Source organism: Oncorhynchus clarkii, chromosome 30 (assembly GCF_045791955.1).
Source record: "Oncorhynchus clarkii lewisi isolate Uvic-CL-2024 chromosome 30, UVic_Ocla_1.0, whole genome shotgun sequence".
NCBI lineage: Eukaryota > Metazoa > Chordata > Actinopteri > Salmoniformes > Salmonidae > Oncorhynchus > Oncorhynchus clarkii.
Window position 1 is genome coordinate 11,708,460 of NC_092176.1, and position 27,866 is coordinate 11,736,325.

At 41.3% G+C, this 27,866-nt stretch overlaps 2 protein-coding genes across 3 annotated transcripts; both read right to left on the minus strand.

Moving 5' to 3' along the window:
* On the minus strand, window positions 1-15,947 carry LOC139389878 (negative elongation factor B-like). Of its 2 annotated transcripts, none has more exons than XM_071136888.1 (13): window positions 15,698-15,947; window positions 10,228-10,388; window positions 9,989-10,088; window positions 9,578-9,808; window positions 8,579-8,764; window positions 8,303-8,415; window positions 8,100-8,202; window positions 7,880-7,975; window positions 7,515-7,657; window positions 6,963-7,069; window positions 6,715-6,856; window positions 2,830-2,938; window positions 1-2,464 (listed from the first exon to the last, which is right to left on the minus strand). In XM_071136888.1, exons 1-13 carry the CDS (start codon window positions 15,797-15,799, stop codon window positions 2,306-2,308), a joined length of 1,752 nt encoding a protein of 583 aa, XP_070992989.1. In that variant the 5' UTR covers window positions 15,800-15,947; the 3' UTR covers window positions 1-2,305. The 2 variants fall into 2 exon arrangements, with proteins under 2 accessions (XP_070992989.1, XP_070992990.1); XM_071136889.1 differs by having other exon boundaries at window positions 150-2,464; window positions 10,172-10,388; window positions 15,698-15,927.
* LOC139389881 (ectonucleoside triphosphate diphosphohydrolase 2-like) lies at window positions 15,840-27,542 on the minus strand. Its single transcript, XM_071136893.1, has 9 exons — window positions 27,309-27,542; window positions 23,524-23,641; window positions 22,755-22,905; window positions 22,396-22,555; window positions 22,001-22,228; window positions 21,363-21,632; window positions 19,160-19,279; window positions 17,635-17,769; window positions 15,840-17,043 (listed from the first exon to the last, which is right to left on the minus strand). The coding sequence occupies exons 1-9, from the start codon at window positions 27,528-27,530 to the stop codon at window positions 16,837-16,839; spliced, it is 1,611 nt and encodes a 536-aa protein (XP_070992994.1). The 5' UTR covers window positions 27,531-27,542; the 3' UTR covers window positions 15,840-16,836.
* Between the last annotated feature and the right edge of the window lie 324 nt (window positions 27,543-27,866).

Below are 27,866 nucleotides of genomic sequence, written 5' to 3' on the forward strand. Positions count from 1 at the left end.
CATTTTGTTACGTTACAGCTGTATTCTAAATTGGATTACATTTGATTTCAAATCTTCAGCAAATCTACACACAACACCCCATAATGACAATGTGAAAACAGGTTTAGACATATCTGCAAATGTATTTAAAAAACGTTTTTTTTTAAGAATTTGGAAAGGCACACACCTGTCCATATAAGCCCACATTTGCCAGTGCATGTCAGAGCAAAAACAAAGCCATGAGGTCGAAGGAATTGTCCGTAGAGCTCAGAGACAGGATTGTGTCGAGCCACAGATCTGGGGAAGGGTACCAAAACATTTCTGCAGCATTGAAGGTCTCAAAGAACACAGTGGCCTCCATCATTCTTAAATGGAAGAAACTTGGAACCACCAAGAGTCTTCCTAGAGCTGGCCGCCCAGCCAAACTGAGCAATCGTGGGAGAAGGGCCTAGGAGGTGACCAAGAACCTGATGGTCACTGACAGAGCTCCTCTGTGGAGATGGGAGAACCTTCCAGAAGGACAACCATCTCTGCAGCACTCCATCAATCAGGCCTTCATGGTAGTGTCCAGGCGGAAGCCAATTTAAAAAAAGACACATGACAGCCCACTTGGAGTTTTCCCAAAAGGCAACTAAAGAACTCTCAGACCAAAAGAAACAAGATTCTCTGGTCTGATGAAACCAAGATTGAACTCTTTGGCCTGAATGGCAAGCGTCACGTCTGGAGGAAACCTGGCACCAACCCTACGGTGAAGCACCGTAGGGTTGTAAACAACTCTGCACCGGGCTCAATCCTATAGAAAATGTGTGGGAAGAACTGAAAAAGTGTATGTGAGCAAGGAGACTTACAAAACTCAGTTTCACCAGCTCTGTCAGAAGGAATGGGCCAAAATTTCCCCAACATATTGTGGGAAGCTTGTGGAAGGCTACCCAACATATTTGTCCCAAGTTAAACAATTTAAAGGCAATGCTACCAAATACTAATTGAGTGTGTGTAAACTTCTGACTGACTGGGAATGTGATGAAAGAAATAAAAGCTGAAATAAATAATTCTCTACTATTATTCTGACATTTCACATTCTTAAAATAAAAATGGTGATCCTAACTGACCTAAGACAGGGATTTTTTACCAGGATTAAATGTCAGGAATTGTGAAAAACTGAGTTTAAATGTATTTGGCCAAGGTGTATATAAACTTCAACACACACACACACACACCTACTCCTTCAAGGTTTTTTCTTTATTTTTTATATTTTCTACATTGTAGAATAATAGTGAAGACATCAAAACTATGAAATAACACATATGAAATCATGTAGTAACCAAAAAAAGTGTTAATTCAAAATATATTTTAGATTCTTCAAAGTAGTCACCCTTTGCCTTGACAGCTTTGCACACACTTGGAATTCTCTCAGCTAGCTTCATAAGGATGCAAATGAATTACTAAAAATCATACAATGTGATTTTCGTTTTAGATTCCATCTCTCACAGTTGAAGTGTACCTATGATAAAAATTACAGACCTCTACATGCTATGTAAGTAGGAAAACCTGCAAAATCGGCAGTGTGTCAAATACTTGTTCTCCCCACTGTACGTGTCATTTCATAGTGTTGATGTCTTTCCTATTATTCTACAACGTAGAAAATAGTCAAAATAAAGAAACTCTTGAATGAGTAGGTGTTTCCAAACTTTTGACTGGTACTGTATGTATGATTACTTAATTCCAGTACTAGTCAAATTGCTTCCCTTGGCAACTTTAATGTTTGAAAATATTTGGGGACTTAATTTCTAAATAATGATTTTATTTACAGCTTGTTTCACCACTGACACAAACCAAACAACAGTAGGCCTACACACATTGACATTCAGTCTAGATAGATAGCTACAGTACATATTAAAACATACTTCGAACAATAATTCAGCAAGACTACATATTAATAAAAGTAATAACTGCCATCGAATTAAATTTGTAAAGCTGGAAGACTGCTTAAAAATAGACCGCTTTAAAATAAAACAAGCACTGTGGCCCGTTTGGTCCAGCCTCCGTCTTCATACACTTTACCATCTCTTCAATAAAGCAAAACAAATTACAAAAGAAGTGGGACAGCCCCATTCCTTAAAAATACCTTTAAAAAAATAACCAAGCATTAGAAAACAAACTAAACCTTGACCATAGTCACCATAGAGGAAATTGCATATTGTAATGTTCATTATGCCGTTTTTTTTTTTTACGTTTTCATGAGCCGACCTCAATTCTACATGTAATATCAGCGTCCTTTTTTCAAACCACTAGGTTTGTTTCTTTCGATGCGTCCTACCTCCTCCTCTCAAAGTGGTGTGGTTGGAGTGGAGGCTGTCGTGGGCACTGTAACAGGATGGAGCCCCAGGTCAAGAGAGGGGGCTTCGTCTGGCTGGGCAGGACTCTTCTTTTGGGCCTCCAGTTTCTCTGTCAGCTGGGTGTACAACTCCTTCACCTGGTCACTGCTCTATAGACACCAGACAAGCACAGCGGACAGAGAATGAGGAATATGGAAATACAGTAGCTACGTCATAGGGCCAGGAGTTTCCTATGTCCCTGACTTTGTGACATAACCAGAAAAATGCTGACTTTAGTTACAGTACAAGCCACAGGTGGAGTAAAACATGAATAAAAATACACAACACCTAGTGTGAGCCACATACTAGAAATATGAATCTAACCTCAATCACTGAGCTTATGCGGTTAATATAATGTTCTCATGCGGAAAATGCAGGATTACATCATAAGTTAATCAGATGTCTCAATGACATGCATTGTTCGGAACCTGTTTCAAGCTACAAAAAAAATAAATCCAAATGGCAGCTTGCCCACCTGTTTTGGGGGTTCCAGGGTTTTCAGTAAGGTCTCCACACAAGATGGCAACACTTTGTGGTGAAGGTGAAGCAACAGGCGTAGGGTGTGTCTGTGGACATTCTCTTTGCTGGAATACACAAAAATATATGTCAGGGAGTTATGGGTTTCATGAGATAAGGCAAAATATGTAACCATTTGTATAGGAAGTGCTGTATTCAGTCAGTCATTCATTAATATATATATATATATATATATATATACATATACACACACATACACATATATACATATACACACACAGTTGAAGTCGGAAGTTTACATACACTTAGGTTGGAGTCATTATAACTTGTTTTTCAACCACTCCACAAATTTCTTGTTAACTCACTATAGTTTTGGCAAGTCAGTTAGGACATCTACTTTGTGCATGAAACAAGTCATTTTTCCAACAATTGTTTACAGACAGATTATTTCACTTATAATTCACTGTATCACAATTCCAGTCGGTCAGAAGTTACATACACTAAGTTGACTGTGCCTTTGAACAGCTTGGAAAATTCCAGAAAATGATGTCATGGCTTTAGAAGCTTCTGGTAGGCTAATTGACATCATTTGAGTCAATTGGAGGTGTACCTGTGGATGTATTTCAAGGCCTACCTTCAAACTAAGTGCTGATGATGACATCATTGGAAAATCAAAAGAAATCAGCCAAGACCTCAGAAAAAAAAATGGTAGACCTCCACAAGTCTGGTTCATCATTGGGAGCAATTTCCAAACGGCGTTCATCTGTACAAACAATAGTACGCAAGTATAAACACCATGAGATCACGCAGCCGTCATACCGCTCAGGAAGGAGACGCGTTCTGCCTCCTAGAGATGAACGTACTTTGATGCAAAAAGTGCAAATCAATCCTAGAACAACAGCAAAGGACCTTGTGAAGATGCTGGAGGAAACGGGTATAAAAGTATCTATAGCCCCAGTAAAACGAGTCCTATATCAACATAACCTGAATTGCCGCTCAGCAAGGAAGAAGCCACTGCTCCAAAACCGCCATAAAAAAGCCAGACTACGGGTTGCAACTGCACATGGGGACAAAGATGGTACTTTTTGGAGAAATGTCCTCTGGTCTGATGAAACAAAAATAGAACTGTTTGGCCATAATGACCATCATTATGTTTGGAGGAAAAAAGGGGGGGGCTTGCAAGCTGAAGAACACCATCCCAACCGTGAAGCACGGGGGTTGCAGCATCATGTTGTGGGGGTGCTTTGCTACAGGAGGGACTGGTGTACTTCACAAAATAGATGGTATGATGAGGAAAGAAAATTATGTGGATATATTGAAGCAACATCTCAAGACATCAGTCAGGAAGTTAAAGCTTAGTCACAAATGGGTCTTCCAAATGAACAATGACTCCAAGCATACTTCCAAAGTGGCAAAATGGCTTAAGGACAACAAAGTTAAGGTATTGGAATGGCCATCACAAAGCCCTGGGCTCAATCCTATAGAAATATGTGGGAAGAACTGAAAAAGCGTGTGCGAGCAAGGAGGCCTACAAACCTGACTCAGTTACACCAGCTCTGTCAGGAGGAATGGGCCAAAATTCACCCATCTTACTGTGGGAAGCTTGTAGAAGGCTACCCAACACGTTTGACCCAAGTTAAACAATTTAAAGGCAATACTACCAAATAATAATTCAGTGTATGTACACTCAAATAAATCGTTCTCTCTACTATTATTCTGACATTTCACATTCTTAAAATAAAGTGGTGATCCAAACGGACCTAAAACAGGGCATTTTTACTTGGATTCAATGTCAGGAATTGTCAACATTTTTGTTTAAATGTATTTGGCTAAGGTGTATGTAAACTTCTGACTTCAACTATACATACATACATACATGCAGTTGAAGTCGGACAATTCATGGCTTGGTTTTTGCTCTGACGTCCACTGTTGGACCTTATATAGAAAGGTGTGCCTTTCCAAGTCATGTCCAATCATTTGAATTTACCACAAGTGGACTCTAATCAAGTTGTAAAAACATCTGAAGGATGATCAATGGAAACAGGATGCAATTTGTATAAATTTGCACACAAAAAATACATCTGTTTTTGCGTTGTCATTATGGTGTATTGTGTGTAGATTGATAAAAAAATGTTTTTTTAATTTAATACATTTAAAAATTAGGCTGTAACGTAACAAAATAGGTAAAAAGGGAACCCGATGGTCACACTGACAGAGCTCCTCTGTGGAGATTATTCTAGAAAGACAACCATCTCTGCAGCACTCCACCAATCAGGCCTTTATGGTAATGTGGCCAGATGGAAGTCGCTCCTCAGTAAAAGGCATGATAACCCGCTTGGAGTTTGGCCAAAGGCACCTAAAGAACTCTCGATAAGCGATAAGAAACAAGATTCTCTGGTCTGATGAAACAAAGATTGAACTATTTTGCCTGAATGCCAAGTGTCACATCTGGAAGAATCCTGAAACCTGGTGGTGGCAGCATCATGCTGTGGGGATGTTTTTCAGCGGCAGGGACTGGGAGACCAGTCAGGATCGAAGGAAAGATGAACGGAGCAAAGGTGAAGGTTCACCTTCCAACAGGACAACGACCCAAAGCACACAGCAAAGACAACGCAGGAGTGGCTTCGGGACAAATCTGAATGTCCCTGAGTGGCCCAGCCAGAGCCCGGACCTGAAAATAGCTGTGCAGTGACGCTCCCCATCCAACCTGACAGAGCTTGAGAGGATCTGCAGAGAAGAATGGGAGAAACTCCCCAAATACAGGTGTGCCATGCTTGTAGCGTCATACACAAGAAGACTTGAGGCTGTAATTGCTACAAGAAGGTGCTTCAACAAAGTACTGAGTAAAGGGTCTGAATACTTATGTAAATTATATGTCCGTTTTTAAATGTTTAATACATTAGGCAAAAATGTATAATAATCAGGTTTTCCTTTGTGATTTTACAATAAGGCTGTAACGTAACAAAAATGTGGGAAAGACAAGGGATCTGAATACTTTGCAAATGCACTGTAAAGTCTTATGACCAAGTATACTTTTTAAAAGAGAATGTCTTCAGTGGGGTAATTAGTATTACCGAAAATACATTTTTTGAAACTTTGTCAGCCATGCAATTCTAAAGAGGTTTACTCTATCTGTAAGATTTATGGGAAGATTATTCATTTTAATTAGATCTGCTTTCATATTGTTGAGTAATGGAATGACGTTCATATACTTTGTTGTCACTCATTAAGGATCCTAAGCGTTTCATATTTTTTTGTGGTATACTTAAAGGATTGCTGTAGATCTTAAGTTTTATTTTCTTCCTATTGCCATTTCATTTTCTTCCCACGTTCATTTTATATCCTGAGATTCTTTTTGTATTCTGCAAATATTTTTTGAAAAGGGGGCAATATTGGTCAGGTATATCAGTAGACCATCTGCAATATTATTTATATTAATGTTTACAAGTACCGGTTATGTTTGGGTCCTGTCTAATTCTTTCTACAAGAGGTTCAATTACCAGTGAAACAGGAAGGTGAGGAAGGACATCCCTGTATTGTGTTCCTTTCTAAAGCAATTCCATCAGATAATGTATTATTTTAAATATATTTTCGCTTTAGGACATTTATACACATTTTGTATATTTTTTTAAATAAAAAATGTGTTACTTCAGATGAAAAGTTGAAAGCTTCCAATGTTTTGAATAGAAAAGTCCATTCAAGACGGTCGAAAGCCTTTTTTGCATCAGCCATTATTGAGAAATCTATAGCTGTTTTTTTTGCCTATTGTGAGTACAGTATTCTACTTCAATGTCACAGATTTCATAAATGTGCAGTAAGATTTCCATCAGTTTCAAATGCAATATTTGCAGTAATCTCCTGTACGTCCCATGACAAGACCGACCTGGAGAAAGAGGCGAGGAGAAAGCCATCAAACACGGCAGAGCAGAACTCTTCAGTCCCAAACTCATCAGAGAGCAAGGTGAGGTGCCCTGTCAGGAGGTGCAGGAATATGTCCCCAAAGGCCATTTCGTTGTGGGTCTCCACTGCAGTTAAATGAAAAAAAATTTGAGAGCCAGGATAACAACAATACACAAACAGTATTTATTTCCTTCTATTATTAACCTGTGGCAAAACAAGTGCAGAACCTACCCAAAGCGGGAAGTAACCGTTGTAAGGCATTCTTGTTCCTCTGCTTGGCAATGTGGAGTGTGTAGTACAGACCTATCTCACATGCCACCCTGTTCTCCTGCAGGTACCTAGGGCAGAGGAGAACTCACTTTAAATCAGAGGCTTCTCATTGAAACGCATTAAACATAAAGCTCTCATGTGCACCGCACATAATATTGACAATTTAAATTCACATGGAGGCGGCAGGTAGCAAAGTGGTTAGAGTGTTGGGCCAGTAACCGAAAGGTTGCTAGATCAAAACCCCGAGCTGACAAGGGGAAAAAAAATTGGTCGTTCTGCCCCTGAACAAGGCAGTTAACCCACTGTTCCTAAGCCATCATTGTAAATAAGAATTTGTTCCTAACTGACTTTCCTAGTAAAATAAAGGTTAAATAAAATAAATACATGTATATTTTTGAATATCAATACGACGTGTTTTACATTCTATATTTTTATAAAACATTTAATTAGAGCCAAAGTAACATGTTCCATTCTAACCCCATCCCCTGTCTGACAGCCCATCCCAGTGCTTACTTGTTGAAGGCATCAGGCAGGGCTGTGGGATAAGTGAGGGAGGTCTTCTCCTCACTGGGGAGCTTCTGTTCTACGGTGAAGGTGTAGTCGTCCACAACTACTGACAACACGGCTGGTAGAAAACGGGTTACAACCTCCAGTTCCTGAGGGGGAACGAATCAAATAGGATGAGTCTCTGCCCTGGCTGGTTACGTCACATCTACGCCATCTAGCAGTGGTAATTGTAAAGAGGTTATTTTCCAGCTCTGTGAGTCAAACTATTGTTACTGTGTAGCGCATAAGAAATATATTACACTCGTTAACTCACTGAAGAAAAACACATGATTATAAAATAATACTAGTGGAAACAAGAAGTGAATACATACCAATCTGGGCTCTTTAAAGACTTGGCTGTCAATCATATCCCAAGCCCCTTGTCCAAGAGACAGCATTCTAAGCAGCAGCATCAGGTCTGGACTGTCCTGTTCATTCCCACAGAAATATCTCTCTTCAGTAGTGGCAGTAGGTTTCCCCATAGCATTGACAGAATATAGAAATGGATAGAAAGAACATTAAGACCACAAAAGACAACATTGAACGTCTTACTCTGGGTAGAGCGTCCTGGCTGAGCAATTCTTGCAAGTTTCGGACCGTACTCAAAACCAGGGTGTTACAGGCAAATGGGTCGCACAGGATCATGGACAGGTCCCTGGAAACCAAGAAGACCCACAACATTTGTCACATCTTTTTATGAATCCTACAATCATAAGCCATGTTCAATCACATTTCCTCCACTCTTCTTTTCTCACCCAAGTACTTGCTCCTGTCCTTTCTTCACTCCATCCAGAAAACCTTGCAATTCCCGGGCTCGCTTGGCATCCACAAACTTCTCACGGATACAGGCATCCAAGCACCAGGTGAACTGCCAAGAAATACATAAATACGGCACTCTGCATCAGCATGCAGAACATTCACCACCGTATTTGCATGCTTTTTGAAATCAATACGATTTCTGTTTCAGTTTGCCTACAGAAGAAGGCAACTCAGATTAGTTGCAGTGTCTCTTTCCTAGGAATTGAGCATACCTTGTGGCAGGGGTCTACTGAACAGATCTCACTGATGTCCAGGTCATGGAGGGACATGAGCAGCTCTGCACGCAGGGTGCAATAGTGGACGTTACGTGTACGCAGGAAGAGGGTTCGCAGGAACTGAAGTACCATGTCATACAGTTTCACATTCTTCCCAATCATCTGGGTCAACTTCAAGACTACCTGTACATGAAACAGAAAAAGGGTTAGCCTCTGTGAGAGAAAAATTACATATTTACCTGATTTGATATTAATAGTTAGCAATTAATACTTCTCAAATAGGAAGACATTTCTGTGCTGTTAGTGTCTGCGTATTCATGGGTTCCACTCTAGTTCCCTGCAGCTAATCTGGGCGTATGGTCACTAGAGATGGCTTGAGCTGACAAATGAGTTAAAGACCACATTACATAGACAAGACGTGGTGGGTGTAACCGAGATAGAGATAGCCAGGAGGAGTTTAGAACAATTCCTCATTGTCTCTAAATCATTTTTGCATCTGGGAGACTAAGCCAGGGTGTGGTTAAGACAACAACCCACGTGCAGATAACAACAGGATGAACCCAGAGTGCCTTATGATGCTCCTTGGTCTGCATGAGGGGGATTGAACCAACCATGGCTGAGCATTGTTAGAGTCAGCTATATATAGTACTGTGCATTTGAGTAAAGGTTAGGTTACTCGATCCAACACTCAAGGGTGGGGGGGGGGGGGGGGGGGGGTCAACCAGCCTCATTATTGCAATAATTAATTGATACTGAATAAAGATGATTGTTTGAAGAAATGACCAAGTCTCTCTCAATCTGTTAGAATTTCCACCACACCTCAAACACACCCAACTCTCTTCGGAGTTCATAGACAAAAGGTTGATTGACTAGTAAAAACTATTTTTTATAACAGGCTCCTGGTCCTAATCAAAACAAATCCTTACTGGAATGTGAACTAAATCTATTGGGAATCAAAAGGCAATGAAAAGGTCCAGATGTACTCGGGTGGCTCACCTCTCCTTGGCGTCTTGCTTTGGGGGAGGGGCTGAAGAAGTTGTGCAGAATAGAGAGATCACTGCTGAAAAGTGCTGCCTCCTTCTCCACAATATACTGCTTGAGCAGGGGCGAAACCTCATCCCCGAAGAGAGCCTGGTTGTCCTGCCAGATCTGCCTCTTCACCTCAACAGCACAGACCTTATACAGTTCCTTATCAGCCATCACAAGCTTCAGCTTTTTCTCTGGAACCTGTTCATAGCAAGTCAGTCAGGAAATACATTTCAAATACTGAGCTGTGATAGGATACCAGTGTTTTGAAGAGAGAAAACATGGCCAATGGCAGGTGCAAACAACTATAAATAGAAAAGATCTGCATTGCGGGTTAAAAGGTGCATTCACTAAAAGTATGGTGGGAAGACAGAGACTTACCTTTGGAAGATGTTTCAGAACCTGCATGACCACTGGCTGAATGGAGGGCATCTTCACCAGTGGAAAACTCTTCTCTAGAAGCTCTTCAAGTTTACCATAACTGTAGAGGGAGGTGGAATACACAAACAATCAATCATGTCAAACATGTACAACGGTTTAAACGGATGATTTCGCTATACAGACCTGGTGTTTACTAGCTAACTATTAGCCAGCTATACATATGTAAAGAGATGTCGCACCGTTCCTCATCCTTGCCTTCTGCGATAGTGGCGACTCGCTCCATCAACTTGTCACGAAGCTCGTCAAAGACCGACTGGTGAAACTCCAACCGAGGAGTCCCGTGAAGGTCCAGGAAGGGAAGAGCTGACTGAAGAGTTGGCAACAAAATGCCATTTTCTGTCTGCAAACACATTATCAGACCGGCGGTAAGATAATAATCAATGCAGTGAAATAGTGGTGTTATTCATTTGATAAATCGAAGCAGTGATATTTTATTGTAATTCATACTCGGGGAGGTTGCTAAGTAGAGAAAGAGGATCAATCTAAATGTTGTGTTAATTAGTAACAATAATTATGAGTTAAGTGGTTAGTGAGCATAGGTCTCGTCATTCAAATAACATTAGTTAACGTTAGCTAGCTACCTTTGTTGTTAGCACATAGCTAGCTAGCCAGGTTATTTTCTGTCAAATTGTGCTACTTTGAAAACAAAGACGTGGGTGAAAATGTATTGGTCACGGGTGGCATTTTATGGGCTATTTCTAAGTTGCACAGCGGCCGCCATTGCATTACTCAATAAAAAAATATTCAAATGTGTGTGAATGTGTGTGTGTGTGTGTGTATGTATATATATATATATATATATATATATATATATATATATATATATATATATATACATACACATACATACATACATACAATCAACAAAGTACTGCATAAAGGGTGTGAATTCTTTATGTAAATGTAATGTGTGTGTATGTATATATATATATATATATATATATATATATATACACACACACATACAGTGCCTTGCAAAAATATTCGGCCCCCTTGAACTTTGCGACCTTTTGCCACATTTCAGGCTTCAAACATAAAGATATAAAACTGTATTTTTTTGTGAAGAATCAACAACAAGTGGGACACAATCATGAAGTGGAACGACATTTATTGGATATTTCAAACTTTTTTAACAAATCAAAAACTGAAAAATTGGGCGTGCAAAATTATTCAGCCCCCTTAAGTTAATACTTTGTAGCGCCACCTTTTGCTGCGATTACAGCTGTAAGTCGGGGTATGGGGTATGTCTCTATCAGTTTTGCACATCGAGAGACTGAAATTTTTTCCCATTCCTCCTTGCAAAACAGCTCGAGCTCAGTGAGGTTGGATGGAGAGCATTTGTGAACAGCAGTTTTCAGTTCTTTCCACAGATTCTCGATTGGATTCAGGTCTGGACTTTGACTTGGCCATTCTAACACCTGGATATGTTTATTTTTGAACCATTCCATTGTAGATTTTGCTTTATGTTTTGGATCATTGTCTTGTTGGAAGACAAATCTCTGTCCCAGTCTCAGGTCTTTTTCAGACTCCATCAGGTTTTCTTCCAGAATGGTCCTGTATTTGGCTCCATCCATCTTCCCATCAATTTTAACCATCTTCCCTGTCCCTGCTGAAGAAAAGCAGGCCCAAACCATGATGCTGCCACCACCATGTTTGACAGTGGGGATGGTGTGTTCAGCTGTGTTGCTTTTACGCCAAACATAACGTTTTGCATTGTTGCCAAAAAGTTCCATTTTGGTTTCATCTGACCAGAGCACCTTCTTCCACATGTTTGGTGTGTCTCCCAGGTGGCTTGTGGCAAACTTTAAACAACACTTTTTATGGATATCTTTAAGAAATGGCTTTCTTCTTGCCACTCTTCCATAAAGGCCAGATTTGTGCAATATACGACTGATTGTTGTCCTATGGACAGAGTCTCCCACCTCAGCTGTAGATCTCTGCAGTTCATCCAGAGTGATCATGGGCCTCTTGGCTGCATCTCTGATCAGTCTTCTCCTTGTATGAGCTGAAAGTTTAGAGGGACGGCCAGGTCTTGGTAGATTTGCAGTGGTCTGATACTCCTTCCATTTCAATATTATCGCTTGCACAGTGCTCCTTGGGATGTTTAAAGCTTGGGAAATCTTTTTGTATCCAAATCCGGCTTTAAACTTCTTCACAACAGTATCTCGGTGGTGAGACAAGGAGAACACTTCAGTGACATTCTTCAGATTCTTGTTAAAGTAGTGGCAGTACATTTTGAGTGGTTGCCTGGTGTGTTCCTTGTTCTTCATGATGCTCTCTGCGCTTTTGACGGACCTCTGAGACTATCACAGTGCAGGTGCATTTATACGGAGACTTGATTACACACAGGTGGATTGTATTTATCATCATTAGTCATTTAGGTCAACATTGGATCATTCAGAGATCCTCACTGAACTTCTGGAGAGAGTTTGCTGCACTGAAAGTAAAGGGGCTGAATAATTTTGCACGCCCAATTTTTCAGTTTTTGATTTGTTAAAAAAGTTTGAAATATCCAATAAATGTCGTTCCACTTCATGATTGTGTCCCACTTGTTGTTGATTCTTCACAAAAAAAGACAGTTTTATATCTTTATGTTTGAAGCCTGAAATGTGGCAAAAGGTTGCAAAGTTCAAGGGGGCCGAATACTTTCGCAAGGCACTGTATATACATTCATACACACACACACACATTACATTTACATAAAAAATTCACACCCTTTATTCAGTACTTTGTTGAAGCACCTTTGGCAGCAATTACAGCTCTTCTTGAGTATGACGCTACAAGCTTTGCACACCTCTATGAGGAGTTTCTCTCATTCTTCTCTGCAGATCCTCTCAGGCTCTGTCAGGTTGGATGGGGAGCGTCGCTGAACAGCTATGTTCAGGTCTCTCCAGAGATGTTCGATCAGGTTTAAGTCCAGGATCTGGCTGGGCCACTGAAGGACATTCAGAGACTTGTCCCGAAGCCACCCTTCAGTTGTCTTGGCTGTGTGCTTAGGGTCGTTGTCCTGTTTGAAGGTGAACCTTCGACTCAGTCTGAGGTCATGAGCAGGTTTTCATCAAGGATCTCTCTGTACTTTGCTCCGTTCATCTTTCCCTCGATCCTGACTAGTCTCCCAGTGCCTGCTGCTGAAAAACGTCCCCCACAGCATGATGCAGCCACCACCATGCTTCACCGTAAGGATGGTGTCGGGTTTTCTCCAGACGTGATGCTTGGCATTCAGGCCAAAGAGTTAAATCTTGGTTTCATCAAGCGGGCTGTCATGTGCCTTTTACTGATGAGTGGCTTCCGTCTGGCCACTCTACCATAAAGGACTGATTGGTGGAATGCTGCAGAGAAGGTTGTCCTTCAGGAAGGTTCTCCCATCTCCACAGAGAAACTCTGAAGCTCTGTCAGAGTGACCATCTGGTTCTTGGTCACCTCCCTGACCAAGGAAGGCTCTTCTCCCCTGATTGCTCACTGGAACTTCTTCCATTTAAGAAAAATGGAGGCCACTGTGTTCTTGAGAGCTTCAATGCTGCAGACATGTTTTGGACTGTGCTTCTTGTTATTGCAGGCAATCTCAATGCTGTGCGTTACAGGGAAGACATCCTCCTCCCTCACGTGGTATCCTTCCTGCAGGCTCATCCTGACATGACCCTCCAGCATGACAATGCCACCAGCCATACTGCTCGTTCTGTGTGCGATTTCCTGCAAGACAGGAATGTCAGTGTTCTGCCATGGCCAGCGAAGAACCCGGATCTCAATCCAATTGAGCACATCTGGGACCTGTTGTGTCGGAGGGAGAGGGCTAGGGCCATTCCCCCCCAGAAATGTCTGGGAACTTGCAGGTGCCTTGGTGGAAGAGTGGGGTAACATCTCACAGCAAAAACAGGCAAATCTGGTGCAGTCCATGAGGAGGAGATGCACTGCAGCACTTAATGCAACTGGAGACCACACCAGATATTGACTGTTACTTTGATTTTGACCCCCCCTTTGTTCAGGGACACATTATTCCATTTATGTTAGTCATAGATCTATAGAACTTGTTATGTTTATGTTTCAGTTGTTGAATCTTGTTATGTTCATACAAATATTTACACATTACTTTTGCTGAAAATAAACGCAGTTGACAGTGAGAGGATGTTTCTTTTTTTCCTGAGTTTAGTACCTGCAAAACACCAGTCGCATCATACCAGTAGGGGTGTTAACCCCGGTGTCCTGGCTAAATTCCCAATCTGGCCCTCAAACCATCAAGATCACCTAATAATCCCCAGTTTACAATTTGCTCTTTCATCCCCCTCCTTTTCCCTATAACTATTCCCAAGGTCGTTGCTGCAAATGAGAACGTGTTCTCAGTCAATTTACCTGGTAAAATAACGGATAAATAAAAATAATCGTCAACAGTGAAGAGGAGACTCCGGGATGCTGGCCTTCTAGGCAGAAATCCCCTATCCAGTGTCTGTTCTTTTGCCCATCTTAATCTTTTATTTTTATTCGCCAGTCTGATAGGGCTTTTTCTTTGCAACTCTGCCTAGAAGGCCAGGATCCAGGAGTCGCCTCTTCACTGTGGACGTTGAGACTGGTGCTTTTACAGCGGGAGGCGGGGCCCCACCCTCTGCTCGTTGAGAACGATACGTGCTTTCGTGTCGAGTCTCCAATAACACCAGAAAAAGTCGCTAGTCGCTTTTTTGAACATGTATCGCTAGAGGGGTCTGAATACTCGCTAAATATAGCAACAAAGTCGCTAATTGACAACACTGGACCTGGCAACCCTGTCCTCTCTTGCCCTTTCTTTGCTGTGAACGATGCACGTTTGTGTTCTCGTAGTAGATAGACTACGTCAAAGTTTCCTCCATTGCAAAAATACTGAATCGTAGGAGTCAATACCTAGCGGAATCGAAGCTTGAGACCCAGAAATGGGAGTCGACGGCAAGCAGTTGAGGAATATTTTATTTTGGCAACTATGGGACTGGTTTAGATTGTTCACATGTAAAAAAAAAAAAAAAACGACAACATATGAGACGAAATATAGTTTACATCTGCACGTGTCTCATACATCGTTACAGTTGCTGGTTAGCTAGCTATTGGATTTTTTTTTACATATTGACATGAAATATCTCAAAACAAGACATGGTATCATGAACAAGATGAAACGAGTCCCTACATGGCCGTTTCATTGTTGGTAGCTAACGTTATCTGGCCATCCAGAATCACAACTACTCGCGGACTTCTGCCCCATTGAAGTGTCCACATCGTTTTTGTGACGTCAGCTAACCCACCTATCTAAAGGCTATACTGCCTTTGCTTTGTTGTCACTGAAACATTATGTTAGCTGCAACGGTGTTAAAACCGGCTATGAAAGTAGAGGGCTTTGTTTCTAGAACCATACCGCAATTGAGAACCGATTCACCTTTAGTAGAGTATTTGGCAGCTAGAGCCAATTCGTCAACAAATAGTTGATAATACTTGAAATATAGTAGGAGTAACGTACGGCTATTTTAGTGCAAGACTATTGGACTAACGTTGTTTAAATGACAGCGGTACGTTAACTACCCACTTAAATTATAATTATGGTCAATAATGTACACAACGCATAGCTTGAACCACTTTGCAGATCCGCTAGTATCATCATGTTTAGCTGTGGTTAGCTAAAGCTACTTAGCTTACCTGAAACTGGTCAATGGCTTTCAGAGGCTCTGTGCAGTTAGTCAGTGTTTCTTTTAGATCCTCGCCATTGGATATCCCAAGTTCAGGTAGGCCCGCAAACATTTTCAATTGTGTACGCTATAACTACACATACATTTAATTAAAGAAACATAGGGCGAATAATGCAATATATTCGTAAACGAATGACTACAAGTTCGATAATTTATTTTTTAGCTAATGACGCACGATTCATGCAAGCAGTGCACCCAGTAAAGAGGCCGATGTGCACAAACAATCCGAAACGCAATTATTTCCGCTTCTCCATAGAATGACATATTGGAACCCGGATTTCGTCAACCATTTCAAGAATACAACATGAATTAGGAACAGTCAACAGGGACATGAATCAAGACTATCTAAGTCTCAAGGACTCTATGAAGTGATTTTCCAATTAAAAATGTTTTTTTTTAATAAAGCAAAATGTTTAGCTGTCACCGCAATGTCAAAACATTGATATGACCACCATGACTACTCATTGAGGTCACATCAGCCAGAGAATACATAATAAGTTGTGGTTTTCATAGATTTTTATTATTTTGGTTCCCTTTTCTTTTTAGTCTTGCTTTGGTACGGTCTGTCAAAATGACAGATTATCAACAAGGAAAAAGCAATAAATGTAACTCATTTAAAATGTTATGACATGCTAGCAAATAATGACACACACAAACAACAGAGTCCTGAGTTAACACAGTCTAACAACCGCACAAAAAAACAATTCATGAATTCAGATGGCTAACTTGCATTACAGCATTGTAAGCACTTAAATGTAACCTCGCACATACCTGCATATAGGCTACTACAAATCTATCCTCAGTTTCCTTGATTATAAAACGTGTACTCGAGATAGAATGGTTTGGAATTACAGTACATGACATTAAATCACTTAAACGTTACCAAATGTCAAACACTTGTACAAAATGTAATATAAATGGTCAACAATACATCTGACTTCAAATGAAATATCTCTTTGTAAATTTGGATATACACTGTTCTCCTGTAGCCTCCTCTAAAATATGTGACATTGGAATGACAAACTCTAGGACTGATAAGTGCATAATTCTGTTTGGGGAGAACAGTAACCAAATGGTGCTTTGAAGACCTTAGATGATGCTATCACTGTCCTTCTTTTGGCAGGTCTTCAGTAGAAGATATCCAGACACAATGAGGATGAGGAAGACAAAGAGGAAGATGAGACCAGCCCAGGCCTCGGGGCGCAGAGCCTTCCTCAGTCCCATGCTCTCCCCTGGCAACAGACTGCTCAGACTCAGCATGTAACCCAGGGCCCAGCCAATAGAGGTGTCTCCCGCCTGCACAAAATAAGAAAATCAAACCATAACTGGACTCCAAATTCAATACAGTAGTCAATGGGTACATTAAACATCTATATGGAAATAGCTTTTATTGCATTGAAATTAGTGACGCACCAATATGACATTTTTGGCCGATACCGATATACGTTATTTAAAATTTTAGCGGACGTTTAAGCATTCTAGTACAGTTAAATTGTTAACACACACACATGGACGCAGCGATCTAAGGCACTGCATCTCAGTGCAAGAGGCGTCCCTACAGTCCCTGGTTCGAATCCAGGATCTATCACATCTGGCCGTGACTGGGAGTCCCATAGGGTGGCGCACAATTGGCACAGCTTCGTCAGGGTTTGGCCAGGGTAGGCCGTCATTGTAAATAAGAATTTGTTCTTAACTGACTTGCCTAGTTAAATAAAAGGTTACACACGCACCACACAGACCAAAACGTTATTTTGATGCCATTTATGTATATCCCCATTACCAGGCATTTTTAGCTAATATTGTCCGATTGCGATATGTTCACCGATATATCGTGCAACCCTAATTGAAATAGATTCAAACATTCATAAGGTTTACTTTGCTGCTCACCTTTCTCTGGAAAGAGATCCGAGGGAAGGAGAGCTCATCAAAGCCATAGCCTTGGAGCATGAGGACCTGGATAAAGACAGAGGCTGCACAGTAATCCTGTAGACGACCCTTCTGGTCTGGGGCCTTCTCTAGCATCTGTTTATGTGGAGGGGGGGTTAGAAAAAGATGACAATGTTCATTTCATAGAATTATTAGTATTCCTCTGTTCACTTTCTGGTGAGAGGAGCTATAAGAGGATGGGATCTTTGTAAAGGCTGTAATGGAATCTATGGAACGGAGTTAAACACTTTGTTTCCATTGATTCCATTCAAGACAACAAATTAAATTAAATGTACAGTATTATACATGCCATGATTGCATGGAACTCCCATCTCATATAGCGTAAATTAACAGCAAACCTGGTTTAAAAAACACCTCACAGCACAACGGCTCTCCCCAATATTTTTTATTTAACCAGGCAAGTCAGTTAAGCACAAGTTCTTATTTACAATGACGGCCTAGGAACAGTGGGTTAACTGCCTTGTTCAGGGGCAGAACAACAGATTTTTACCTCGTCAGCTCGGAGATTCGATCTAGCAACCTTTCGGTTTTAAATGTAACCTTTATTTTAAATGTAACCTTTATTTAACTAGGCAAGTCAGTTAAGAACAATTTCTTATATACAATGACGGCCTACACCGGGCTAAACCCGGACAATGCTGGGCCAATTGTACGCCGCCCTATGGGACTCCCAATCACGGCCGGTTGTGATACAGCCTGGATTCCAACCAGGGTGTCTGTAGTGACGCCGCTAGTACTGAGATGCATTGCCTTAGACCGCTGCGCCACTCGGGAGCCCTAAAATCAAATGGCTCCCGATAAATAATAATACAAAATTCCAGCCATTACAATAGCTCCTCCCGCCTGCCTCCTTTGATACACACATCAACAGGACATTTTCATAAGTTCTCAGAAAACATCCAAAATACCGGTAATGGAATTAAATTCCCTGACTATTAGATCTCCTTTCACTCAGATGATAATCCTGTGCAGTGCCTGCTACCCTCCGGGTAACATAATTAAGGCTCACTCTCACAGCCTAAGTAGATATTTTCTTCCCAGCATTCAACATTTGGGAGAACATCCACCCTCTTATGCTATTTGACTCAGTTGCTGTAATAAGAGATTCACTGTACACTCTTTAAAAAAAAGGTCTCCAAAAGGGTTCTTAGACTGTACCCAAAGGACCCTTTTTGTTTCCACGAAGAACCCTTTTGGGTTCCATGTAAAACCCTCTGTGGAAAGGGTTCTACATGGAACACAAATGGGTTCTACCTGGAACCAAAAGTGTTTCACCTGGAACCAGGGTTCTTCAAAGGTTTCTCCTATGAGGACAGCCGAATAACCCTTTTAGGTTCTAGATAGCACCTTTTTTTCTAAGTGTTGTGAGAATAAGAGAAAACCATTGTTTCAACGAAAGTGTATTACATAGATAAATTGTCTAAGAATAGCCTGAGTCAGTCAGCTGAGCCCAGCAGTACAGTACTTCCTGATAGTCCATGTTGCAGACAGTGTGGGTGGCTCCCTCCAGTAGAGTGGGGGATGTTACAGTGATGCCAGTGGTGCGCTGCAGGAAGACATGAGTGTAGAAGAAGGCAGAGAATGCCTGTGGAGAGGAAAATAAAACATATTGCTTAATCAGCCCCTTGACATCAGAGCAATACCCAGAGGATTAGCCTGTCTAATTAATCTCATGCGGCTGTGGGATTTGTCTACATGCAATGGCATACAGTGACATAGCCTATGAATGAAAACATAAAACCCTATTGTTCTGACCAAAAGTCAGCAAATAAATACTTGCCTGAAAGGAAATCAATGATGTTAACATCAAAGATGTTATTGTTAAATAGCTTGTACCAAAGTACATACAGTGCATTCGGAAAGTATTCAGACACATTTTCCACATTCTGTTACGTTACAGCCTTATTCTAAAATGGATGAAATAAAAATAATTCCTCATCAATATACACACAATACCCCATAATGACAAAGCAAAAAAATGAAGAAAAAAAATGGTGCAAATTTATTTCAAATAAAAAACAGAAATTAATTATTTACACAAGTATTCAGACCCTTTGCTATGAGACTCCAAATTGAGCTCAGGTGCATCCTGTTTCCATTGATCATCCTTGTGATGTCCTGTGTGGTAAATTAAAATGATTGGACATGATTTTGAATGATACACACCTGTCTAAAGAACGTCCCACAGTTGACAGTGCATGTCAGAGCAAAAACCAAGCCATGAATTGTCCATAGAGCTCCAAGACAGGATTGTGTCAAGGTACAGATCTAGGGAAGGTTACCCCAAAAAATCTGCAGCATTGGAGGTCCCAAAAACACAGTGGCCTCCATCATTCTTAAATGGAAGGAGTTTGGAACCACCAGGAATCGGGGGAGAAGGGCCTTGGTCAGGGAGGTGATCAAGAACCCGATGGTCACTGTGACAGAGTTTCAGAGTTCCTCTGTGGAGATGGGAGAACCTTCCAGAAGGACAACCATCTCTGCAGCACTCCACCAATCAGGCTTTTATGGTTGAGTGGCCAGACGGAAGCCACTCCTTAGTAAAAGGCACATGACAGCCCACTTGGAGTTTGCCAAAAGGCACCTAAAGGACTCTCAGACCATGACAAACAAGATTCTCTGGTCTGATGAAACAAAGATTGAACACATTGGCCTGAATGCCAAGTGTCACATCAGGAGGAAACCTGGCACCATCCTTACAGTGAAGCATGGTAGCATCATGCTGTGGGGATGTTTTTCAGCGGCAGGGACTGGTAGACCAGGGAAAGGGAAAGATGAACGGAGAAAAGTACAGAGAGATCCTTAATGAAAACCTACTCCAGAGCGCTCAGGACCTCAGACTGAGGTGAAGGTTCACCTTCCAACACGACAGGAACCCTAAGCACACAGCCAAGACATTGCAGGAGTGGATTCAGGACAAGTCTCTGACTGTCCTTCAGTGGCCCAGCCAGAGCCCGGACTTGAACCCTATGCAGCAACGCTCCCCATACAACCTGACAGAGCTTGAGAGGATCTGCAGAGAAGAATGGGAGAAACTCCCCAAATACAGGTGTGCCAAGCTTGTAGCGTCATACCCAAGACAACTCAATGCTTTAATAGCTGCCAAAGGTGCTTCAACAAAGTACTGAGTAAAGTGTCTGAATAATTATGTAAATGTAATATTTACGTTTTTTATAAATGTGTAAACATTTATAAAAACCTGTTTTTGCCTTGTCATTATGTAGTATTGTGTGTAGATTGATGAGGGGAAAAAAAGATTTAATCCATTTTAGAAATAGGCTGTAATGATTTATATTTAATTAACTAGGCAAGTCAGTTAAGAACAAATTCTTATTTACAATAATGGCGTACCCCGGCCAAACCTTGGCCAATTGTGCGTCGGCCAATGTGACTCCCTGAGGGCGGCCAGATAGGATACAGCCTGGATTTGAAACAGGGACGGTAGTGATGCCTCTTGCTCTAAGAATTAGTGCCTTAGACTGCTGCGCCACTCGGGAGCCCCCCGAATGTAACAAAATATGGAAAAAGTCAAGGGGTCTGAATACTTTCCGAATGCATTGGAACTAAATACTAGGATACTGTGTACATTTGAAAGAACATGGGATCTATTCTGACAGTGAACCATGTATTGATCCTAAAGTGCGTTCCATGCAGGGGATCCTCCTCACCATGAAGCTACCAGTGACGTTGGGCTGAAAGACTCCATCAAAGGAGCACTTGGAGAAAGAGCACCTGTCAAAGGAGAATATCTTGGACATGTTGCCCAGGCAGTGCTGGTAATGCCCAGTTCCAATCACCGTCAGGGGGTCCTGGGGGCTGTAGGGAGTGGGCATTTGGTCTGCCGTGCATGGGGAGTCAAACACCTTGTCCAACTTCATGGAGACATTGAAACCTGCTGGATAGCAGGGGTGTGATACATGGGGCCCAGCACCTTGATTCTGAGAGACAGAGGAGACAAAAGACATACCTCTGTAGACATATCCTCATGATAAATGGATATAAGTTGCAGTGGAGGGTGCTGAGGGGAGGAAGGCTCATAATAATGACTGGAACGGAGCAAATGGAATGGCATCAAATACATTGAAACCATGTGTTTGATGTATTTGATACCATTCCCCTGATTCCGCTCTAGCCATTACAGCGAGCCCGTTCACCCCCAAATAAGGTACCACCAACCTCCTGTGATATACAATATTTGAGCCTAACATTGATCTATGTTTTTACAATCATTATGCACTTTGGTTTGTGATGCACTCAATCATTCTATGTTTGTAATGCTACTGTGTTTTAGGAGAACGTGTGTTACCTTGACCAAGTGAGCCAGCAGTCTGCGTAAGACCTGGTCCCTGCCGTAGCACAGGAAGCTCTGTGTGTATAGGTGGTAGTCTCTACCATAAAGACGCAGCTCCATGACGTTACTCTTGTCCTCCACCACGTCTGCAGTCTCAAAGGTAATCTGAGTGGAGGCGCCTCCGAAGTCCAGAGCACCCACTGTATCTCTGCCAGGACTAAGCCAATGCCCCGCAAAGCCATACTAAGTGACAAAAGAAAGAATGAAAAGGACATTTAAATGACAGCCAGTTGGTCTTGAGAAACAATAAAAACAAACCAATGTTTCTTATTCATCTACATTGCCAACACTGCTTAACATTTATTCCTCAGTTGTCTTGAATGGCTCTGATGTGGACTCTGGAGCTTCACCTTGATAAAGTTCTCTAACAGATAGTTTACAGTGACCCAGCCATATGCCCCCTCCTCCTGTCCACTCAAGATGGTCGCCCCTCTGAAGTCGAAAGGATAAGTATGCAGCTTGCTGCCAACTTCCTTTAGTATCTTCTCTGACTCTATGGGGTTGGATATACTGTGGGAAAGAGAGAGGAAATAGACATTATTGTCTAGATCTGTTCCTATCAAAATGTTGTCATTATCCAACATACATTAAGTATAAAGCCATTCATTAGTCATTCTAATGTGACAGCTCAAATAATCCATGAATGGAAGATGCTATTGCACTGTGTATCTGATCTGAAAGTACATTTAATGGTGTGTTGCCCACTCACTTCAGAAGCCTCATACCCGCTGTGGCTCCCAGATACAATGGGGTGAGGTGGTGTCTGGATTTGGGGATGTCTTTCAAAGCCTGATCCAGACAGGGTTCCAGACTGCGTCCTGCACCCCCTCGCTCACCTGCATAGCTGGATACCCCTCCTCCTGGGTAGGTATACAACAGAAAATAATAGAGTAGAATACAATAGGAATCAGACAAGAAATACCACGAAGTGCACATGACTTCTGCCAATTTTGACTTGTGCCTGACCTTTTTTCTTTCACGTGAGAGAACATGTATCTGAATGGATGGAATACAATTTCACAAGTGTTTCTATGGTAACCTGCTCAACTGAAACCAAACTTTAGTATTAGAGGAAGAAATGTAGAGGGCAAACAGCGTACATGGCACAAAAACAGGAACCTGGCCACTCAGTTAAACAGAAATTATACAAAAATAATTACTGTGAAAAATCACTTCTGTAATATGAATGTCTCTGACCGGTCATTCCTCATTCCTTTGGAGAAAAATGTAAGTAGAAGTGAAAGTTTCCAGAACACTCCAACACTGGAGTGTTCTGGAATCCAATACTAGCCCTTACCCTAGGCATTTCATGTAGATTTGGAATGGATAGGTATGAGAAATATGGTAATAGCTCCACCTTTCCCTGAAATAGGCGAGGTGGATATTGTGTGTGTCACATTAACACATGCAATCTCTTCAGTTTTAGTGGGTGTGTTAGGGGTTGATACCTAATAATGTATTAGCAAAAGCGCTCTTACCCTTGACATGGCACTCGCTGTGCTGAGTGACAATGCCAGTGCCATTTTGTTTATCAGCTGGCCACTTGTAGATGTACATGGCAGTGTGGGACGAGCCAGCATCCAGGACAACTCCATACTAAAACAGACAGGACGGTTGGAAAAGTCAGAGAAACAGACTAAATGTAAATTAGCAATACACGTTTCAGAATTTACCTGGCAAAACTATAGTACTTTTTAAATGTATTGTACATCTTACACCTGTTGACATTTCAGTGTTTTTATTTTCAAAATGTGTGTTATTTCCCCTGCACAGTGAAAGGTTCCCACAGCAAAGTCAAAGTATCGCTGACCAACATCTGGTCCTTCAAAATGTGTTTCTCATTAATAGTACGGCCCACAAAAGGTCACCAAAGTAACTGATGAGGACAGAAAGAAAGAAAGGATAAAAGTAACCAAAAGGGACAATAGAACATTTGCTGAATAAAAGAGGCATGCATTTCTTTTATTCTCTCTACATCTTTCCCTTTATTTTCTGGTCTTTCATCCCTTCCTTTTATGCTTCCCTTTGAAGTTGGGCTTGATTTCAAAAAGGTTTTCCAGTGAATGCTCTGAGGTTGGGTTTATTAGGCAAGATACTGCATGTCAGGCAGATCTGTATATGAACAAGTGTGCAGTCCAGGTGCATTGCATTGCCAAATTGCAGAAATGCTGGTTTACTCATCTCCAAATTTCAGTATCTGTTTGTCTCTGACATGTCTTCGTTTAATTGTTAAATTTGATCTAACTTTTTAACTCCACATTTTGCATATCCATAGTATAAATAATATTGCATTTGTGGTTTATTGTATTGCCTTTGTAATATACTGTATATAACCGGTTCGGGATGCTTTAGAGAGCATTGTTTCTACAGATTCCAAGAATGAATTGTATTCTACTGAATGAGGCATAAAATACACAGAACAAAAATATAAACACAACATGTAAAGGGTTGGTCCCATGTTTCATGAGCTAAAATAAAAGAACCCCGAAATGTTCCATAAGCACAAAAAGCTTATTCCTCTCAAATTTTGTGCACAAAATTGTTTACATCCCTGTTAGTGAGCATTTCTGCTGTGCCAAGATATCTGTGCCAAGATATGCCACACCTGTCAGGTGGATTGATTATCAAGAAGCTGATTAAACAGCATGATCATTACACAGGTGTACCTTATGCTGGGGACTTTAAAATGCCACTCTAAAATGTGCAGTTTTGTTGTGCAACACAATGCCACAGATGTCTCAAGTTGAGGGAGTGTGCAATAGGCATGCTGACTGCAGAAATATACACCAGAGCATTTACCAAATAGAGAAATTAACATTAAATTACCATAAGAAGCCTCCAATGTTGTTTTAGTGAATTTGGCAGTACGTCCAACCGGCCTAACAGCCGTAGACCACGTGTAACCACGCCAGCCCAGGACCTCCACATCTGTCTTCTTCACCTGCGGGATCGTCAGACCCGCCACCCAGACAGCTGATGAAATTGTGGGTTTGTACAACCAAAGAATTTCTGCACAAACTGTCAGAAACCGTGTCAGGGAAGCTCATCTGCATGCTTGCGCCCACACCATGATCTGTACTTGACTGCCGCTCGGCATCGTAACTGACTTCAGCGGGAAAATGCTCACCTTCGATGACCACTGGTAAGCTGGAGAAGTGTGCTCTTCACAAATCAATCCCGGGTTTCAACTGTACCGGGCAGATGGCAGACAGCGTGTATGGGGTAGTGTGGGCAAGCGGTTTGCTGATGTCAATGTTGTGAACAGAGTGCCTCATGGTGGTGGGGTTATGATATGGGCAGGCATAAGCTACGGACAATGAACAGAATTGCATTTCATCAATGGCAATTTCAATGCACAGAGATACCGTGATGAGATCCTGAGGCCCATTGTCATGCCATTCATCACCGCCATCATCTCATGTTTCAACATGATAATGCATGGCCCCGTGTCGCAAGGATCTGTACACAATTCCTGGAAACTGAAAATGTCCCAGTTCTTCAATGAAATGCATACTCATGAGACATATCACCAATTGAGCATGTTTGGGTGTGTATGGTGTCTTGTTACATGAAGGGTGTTCCAGTTCCCGTGTACGACGTGTTCCAGTTCCCGCCAATATCCAGCAACTTCGCACAGCCATTGAAGAAGAATGGGACAACATTCCACAGGCCACAATGAACAGCCTGATCAACTCTATGTGAAGGACATGTGTCGCGCTGCATGAGGCAAATGGTGGTCACACCAGATACTTACTGATCCACGCGCCTACCTTTTTTTAAGGAATCTGTGACCAATAGATGCATATCTCTATTCCCAGTCATGTGAAATCCATAGATCAGGGCCTGTATATCAGTAAAATCTTTAAAATTGTTGCATGTTGCTTTTATATTTTTGTTCAGTATAAGTCTTCAATTGACAAACAATAGCTTGGATATGAATTGCAATTGTGATGCACTAATGCAGAACTCTGAACCCTGCGGCAATGAACCCTCATCACCACTTTAGGAGTTCCCCCTGCTCCTTTGTGTTAAGAGGGAAAGCAACATTAAACCCACATTCAAATCAAACAGTGGATAAAAAAAACACGGATTAAATTGTGAGGAATAGCAAGTTGGTGAATGGACCCCTGATAAAGACTTTGGAATAACAGTTGAGTTGTAGTCCTGGGTGGTTTCCCAGTGACCCCCAGAGTTGGGGAGTAATGGATTACATGTAATGTAATGGATTACAAAAAAAAAGGCAACTGTAATCCGTTCCCAACAAACTGGTTAAGAGAATGCAAAGAGTGTGCAAAGCTGTCATCAAGGTAAAGGGTGGCTATTTTGAAGAATCTCACATTTAAAATATATTTTGATATGTTTATCACTTTTTTGGTTACTACAAGTAACCTTTATTGAACTAGGGAAGTCAGTTAAGAACAACTTCTTATTTACAAGACGGCCTACCAGGGAAATTGCCTTGTTCAGGGGCAGAACGACAGATGTATACCTAGTCAGCTCAGGGATTTGATCCCGCAACCTTTCAGTTACTGGCCCAATACTCTAACCACTAGGCCACCTGCCACCCCAAACAATGATTCCATATGTGTTATTTCATAGTTTTGATGTCCTCACTATTATTCTACAATGTAGAAAATATTTTAAAAATTAAGAAAAACCCTTGAATAAGTAGGTGCATCCAAAATGTTGTCTTCTTCTAATACCTGTTAAGGGGAAAGTAATCTTAAAGTAACTGAACGTAATCATTTTACATTACTGAGTTTGGGTAACTAGTAACTTAACTGATTAAATTTAGAAAGTAACCTACCCAACCCATAGTGCAAAAACACCAAGAATATTGTTTACAAATGTTATTATAGTAGGCTAAATGCTATTATATCTTATGTTGTTAGCAAAAAATAGTCCTGTTTTCCTAGCCTCTATTATCGCATGCCTTCATAACATTATAACCAACATATTTTCAGCTTTTCAGTCCTACAAGCCAGCTGTAGGGCTATAGCCTACATACAATATTATATTTGTAACAGTTGGCACCAACTGGTGCTTTAATTAATCAACCTGTGTAATGATCAGTCCCTGCAATGATTAAGTAAGATTATATAATACTGTTATCACATTAGACCTAACGCTATTTTCTCTCATTTTCTCTAGACTATGTCGTGAAATTATTGGCTAAACCACCCATCGACAGGTGTATGCAAATACGGTAACTACTTTCATTTTCTCACCCGTAAACATGAGAAAAGGTAACGAACGTTATTACCATGAATTGTGGAGGTTCCCTCACGTCGTCAATCGGGATGACGACCAGTAGAATCCCTGCTATTCCCAGTAGCAGGAACACGGCCGGGGCTATGACTTGACGGTACTGGGTACTCATGAGGCTGCCCTGTCGCTTCTGACACAGAGACCGACAAACGAGCCAGTTACTACTGGTGCCACAGCCGGTGCCAGGAAAAATAAGAATAACAGCGAGCCCATGCATGAGGAAAGCGAAAGGCTTGTGTGGGAGAGTGCAGATGTGGGCTTGGCCAGATCCATTGTCCTATCAACACATGCCCTGATAATAATTTGATATTTTTTCATGATGGACCCACAGCGGTGGTAAACACACCAGTGATAAAACCTGAATTTACTCTGGATTTGATGGAATGACAGTGTTGAGTAGGATGAAAATCCTAAAGGGGAGCAAATACAATTGTGTTTTGGATACTCACTCAGTAAGTAATAGGTATCTAAAGAGAACGCAAATTAGAACAGGTGATAAAATGGCATGTCTAGCCCAGGAGCTAGTTTAAGGTGTACAGTAACCACCAAGAAA